We start from the raw sequence: 4,680 nt of genomic DNA, 5'->3' as shown, positions 1-4,680 counted from the left end.
ATATATATATATATATATATATATATATATATATACACATACATATATATCCATGTTCCCTTTTGTTTTATATGTGACTTGATGATTCTAATATAGCCTCATCTCAAACATCTACATACTTAATAACATTAACAGTTTTCGGTCTAATTTCTGCAGTTTTGACTGAAATCTTGTAATGTAAAAAAAACCAAACATGTAAAAACCAAACGAACCCAAAGACTTGTGAGCAGCTAAGCTGATAAAATACCTTCAAACATGAAGATTAGCAATTTGTCCTGCAGCTAATCTGAGCTCTTTAGATTTTTAAAACGGGTGACTATTAAGTCCAAATAGATAGGCCATACTGTGTTTATAGCACACCCTACTGGAGCCTGACCCAGATGCTTTGTCCACATTTATACAAACCAAAAACTAACAACTGTACCTTAACCTTCATGAATTCTTCATGTCCTTAAACTCTTAGATGATTTGCATGTACATCAGGACCTGGACTACTTTGTCCTTACGTGTAGAAATTATTTGATTTGATTGACAGGTCTGATGTCAAGTGAAAATGACCTTACATAGGTCAAATACATCAACGACCCAGGGACGAGATCCAATCCACAGGATCACAACACTTTGATGAAAAAAAACCCAAACAAACCCAAAAACCAAAGTTTGGGTTTCTTGTACGTCCACTACATGCAGTGTAAATTAGGACGACACCCTCTCCTCATGTCTGTGCTCTGTATGCACCAGGACCAGCACCTCCTCTGTGTGACCTTTGCCTACAGCTGGGCCGTATTCCTGTGGGCCGTGTCCCACACACCCATCTCCACGAAGAGGAGGATGTGGAACACGCAGGCGTAAGGTCACCTCCTCACGCACACAGCACAGGGGACATGACAAACTGCACTTGGAATTCTAAAAAGACCCCCTCACCCTCACCCCCCTTTCTCCTCCTTCCTGCTCCCCTTCCTCCATTAGCTGTTATGTTGGATTCAATTACTCAGCCTTCAGTGAAACTTCAGTTGTATTCCAGTGAACATCTTTTCACCTCTATGTCCAGATGACTTTAAAGATCTGCTCTTCCTTCTTCTCTCAGGACAAAGGCTGCGGTTCATGTGTGAACGCCACAGTCTGACAACTGTTTTCATAAAATATAATTATTTATTTTTTGTACTATATTCTAAGTTTTTGTGTTAAATCGTTGCTTTATTCTGGCTGTGCTCATTTGCAGTGTATTAGCATGCTAGAAAATAATAATTTCATCTGAATTTGAGGGGGATTTATAGAACAAAATTACAAAGGGAGCAGGAAGACTTTGTTAAACTTTGAGTTTAAAACTAAAATAGAAAATACACATTTTTTGTTGTAATGGCACTAAAACATGGTACAAATTAAAAAGTTCCAAAACTGTAAAGAAAAAAAAAAGAACAATTCCATGCTAAGGACTTACCCTGACAGACTGCAGAAAGAGAAGTGTTGCATATTCTGAGCTAACTTAGGTGACAGCTGCTGCTTCACATGTGATCATTTCACCGGTAACATTTGAGGAGATCCTGACCAGGGCCGAAACAAATCAGGAAAAAGAAGAAAATAAAAAAATGCTGTTTTTTTTCTAACACTTAGTTTAACATTCTTCATGATTTACCCATAATTCTAGGCCAAAAGCTATGCCATTTTAAATTAGTGTATTTATTCATTTTTAATACTTTAGGACTATATGATACTGGTACCAGCAAATTGTTCCAAATCCTCAGCCTTCAGTGAAACTTCAGTTTTATTCCAATGAACATCTTTTCACCTCTATGTCCAGATTATTCCTCAAATGACTAAATATTACCCCGATTCTCTGGATACCTAATACCAAGTCATTCCGTCTAAGTTTGCTAGCTTTAAGTTATTCCAAGCCAAACTTCTTATTCAGCCTCGTCTGTCGTTACATATTTTTTCTCAGCTGACGTTATTTCTGGACAAATTTGAGCCATTTTTAGGAAGTGAAGTGAAATAATGTGATTTGTAAAGGAGTAAACAGAACTAAAAAAGTAAAAAGAACAAATGTAAGCGCCCTTGGTCTGGTCATTTATGGTGATATATTTACATCACATTAGACTCTGTGTTGCTCCAGGCTGTATCAGCACCGCGGCTGTGGTCTCAGAATAAAGACGCCTGCTTCTCTCAGGAGGTGGTTTTTTTTCTACCAGTCACAGCTTGATGATTTTCACTGAATGAATTACCCTCTCCACCTCCGGGGAAGCAAAGGCTATGTCAGTGAAAGCATGAAAACAAGGAGGCAGGGAGGATTTGGGAGGAAGGAGGAAGGTAGAAGGAGGAGGAGGAGGAGGAGGAGGAGGAGGACTAACAAAGACAGGGAGGGATTTACATGTTACCTGGCTATGACAAACAGCACACAACTGACACCCAAGCAAGCCAGCAGAATATACATCCAGATATCAGGAGAGAGGGGGTTGAGGAAGGAGAAGACCCCCGGGTTGGTGCCGTTGGGCTTGCGGTACAGGATACTTATCCCCAGCGTCATGTAGGGTTTGGAAAAGTCGATGGCCTTCTCTCTGGCATAGGTGATGGTCAGAGGAGCCACTGCCAAGTCTGCTTTCTGGGAGCAGAAAACAACAAATAAAAGAGACAAAAAAACAACAGACCAATCAAATTAAAATCTGATTCCTGTCGACGACTGTTTTCTGTTTCAGTGGATTAGAACAACGAGTGACGGAGCTGAGAAAACGCCCAGGGTCGTTAGTTCGGTCTGACTGTCTGAGTCTTTTAGGAAATTACAGGTTGTATGTTGGAGGCTCTGGTGGTGTCAGAGTGGAGTCACAGAGACTGTAATGTTTAGATTAGACTAACAGCTGCTGAATTAACCCACTGTCCAGTCACAGCTGCGGTCAGACCTCAGTGCTGAACACTTCCTGCCCACAGCTCATTTATTATTTCACATGAAAAACACAAAGAAGACATTGAGACATTTTTGTTTGGTAAAAGAATCACACCGAGTTCGATCTGCAATGGCAGCTGTTTTCAATATATAGCTCGGGGGCCCTCGGTGGCACTCGGAGCTTTCTAATCATCTTAAACCAGGTCTGTTGACTTGAAATCAACTGTCAGGAATATCAGTGATAAGTGTTTTTACTTCATGTTCAATTGTCCGACTTTGTGTGTGTGTGTGTGTGTGTAAAAAGAAGATTGTACATGACTTCAGAAAACACTCCAAACCATTCATTTGTCTTTGGAAGCAATTTGATTAAGTCCCACTTTAGGGGCACACATTTTCTATTAACATAGTTTTAAAAATGACAGAACGTCTCCTTTCAGAGCCTGAAGGCGGTTTCTAAAGGGAACCCATTCATTTAATTTAGTTTTTAAAATGTTTAACCGCTGCGTGTTGACTCACATGATCTATGAGCTCTCGCACCATGCCGTTCCACTGCCCAGAGCTGTCATCCAGTGTGCCGTACTTCCCGTCTTCCACCAATCGCACCTCATAGCGGAAACCCAGGATGGCCGAGAGCTCCCTCAGGAGGTCGATGCAGTAACCCTCGAAGCGGTCGTTTCCATACAGAGGTTTGTCCGACTTCTTGAACATCACGTACGGTTCCTCCTGCCCAGAGATAAAACACAGTGATCTGGTCTCTGAATGGTGGCGTATGTCTGAGATAACGAAGATGATGAAGACGATGTGTTTACCAGGATGGTAGACACTCGCAGAGACTTGTTGGCCAGAGAGTCAGTAATGTTGGAGGTCTTGCTCTTGTGAGTGTCTGTCATGTTCAGTCCACTGTTTGGATCCCACGTTCCAATCTGTTTAAACAGTTTAGTTACAGGTTTTAGTACCTTGACTTGTGAGCAGCTAAGATGATAAAATACCTTCAAACATGAAGATTAGCAGTTTGTCCTGCAGCTAATCTGAGCTCTTTAGATTTTTAAAACGGGTGACTATTAAGCCCAAATAGAGGCCATACTGTGTTTATAGCACACCCTACTGGAGCCTGACCCAGATGCTTTGTCCACATTTATACAAACCATAAACTAACAACTGTACCTTAACCTTAACCTTCATGAATTCTTCATGTCCTTAAACTCTTAGATGATTTGCATGTACATCAGGACCTGAACTACTTTGTCCTTACGTGTAGAAATTATTTGATTTGATTGACAGGTCTGATGTCAAGTGAAAATGACCTTACATAGGTCAAATACATCAACGACCCAGGGACGAGATCCAATCCACAGGATCACAACACTTTGATGAAAAAAAACCCAAACAAACCCAAGTTCACATCAGTGTCACCTTCTCCAGCCCGTCCTCTTTCAGACTGATTACATCCAGGTCAAAATCCGTCCTCAGTCCGTTTGTCTTATTGAAGAGAACACGTCCGGTCAGGCCATCCCAGTGAGCCTGTGAATAATAAAACACATCACAATAAAAAACTTTAAAAACCCCTCGTCTCTCACCGCTCTAATTCCATTAACCTTAAGGCATCGTCTTTCTCGGCAACATCGACTCAACCTCTAACTATAAAACTTTTGTCTGGTCCCATTATGAATTCCAGCCGGCTCCCTCTCTCCTCCTCTCCTCCTCTCCTTCCTCACTACAACGTAACAAGGAATGCTAAGGGAAGCGAGAACAGAAGAAAGTTTGACAGGTAAGACTTCATTATGCATGTGCTTCATTGCGCT

The 4,680-nt window shown here is 41.2% G+C and overlaps 1 protein-coding gene across 3 annotated transcripts in view; it reads right to left on the bottom strand.

Moving 5' to 3' along the window:
• LOC103380931 (glutamate receptor ionotropic, kainate 2) overlaps positions 1-4,680 on the bottom strand; it is a 65,281-nt gene that overhangs the window by 16,683 nt on the left and 43,918 nt on the right. For all 3 annotated transcript variants that reach the window (XM_008313073.3, XM_008313074.3, XM_008313076.3), the window contains exons 8-11: positions 4,292-4,399; positions 3,688-3,801; positions 3,395-3,601; positions 2,376-2,599 (exon numbers count right to left, since the gene is read on the bottom strand). In XM_008313073.3, coding sequence (XP_008311295.2) covers positions 2,376-2,599; positions 3,395-3,601; positions 3,688-3,801; positions 4,292-4,399 — 653 coding nt within the window. The remainder of the gene's footprint in view (positions 1-2,375; positions 2,600-3,394; positions 3,602-3,687; positions 3,802-4,291; positions 4,400-4,680) is intronic.

Source organism: Cynoglossus semilaevis, chromosome 7 (genome assembly GCF_000523025.1).
Source record: "Cynoglossus semilaevis isolate Cse_v1.0 chromosome 7, Cse_v1.0, whole genome shotgun sequence".
NCBI lineage: Eukaryota > Metazoa > Chordata > Actinopteri > Pleuronectiformes > Cynoglossidae > Cynoglossus > Cynoglossus semilaevis.
The sequence above is the reverse complement of the archived record's forward strand: the minus strand, read 5'-3'. Positions and strand labels throughout refer to the sequence as shown.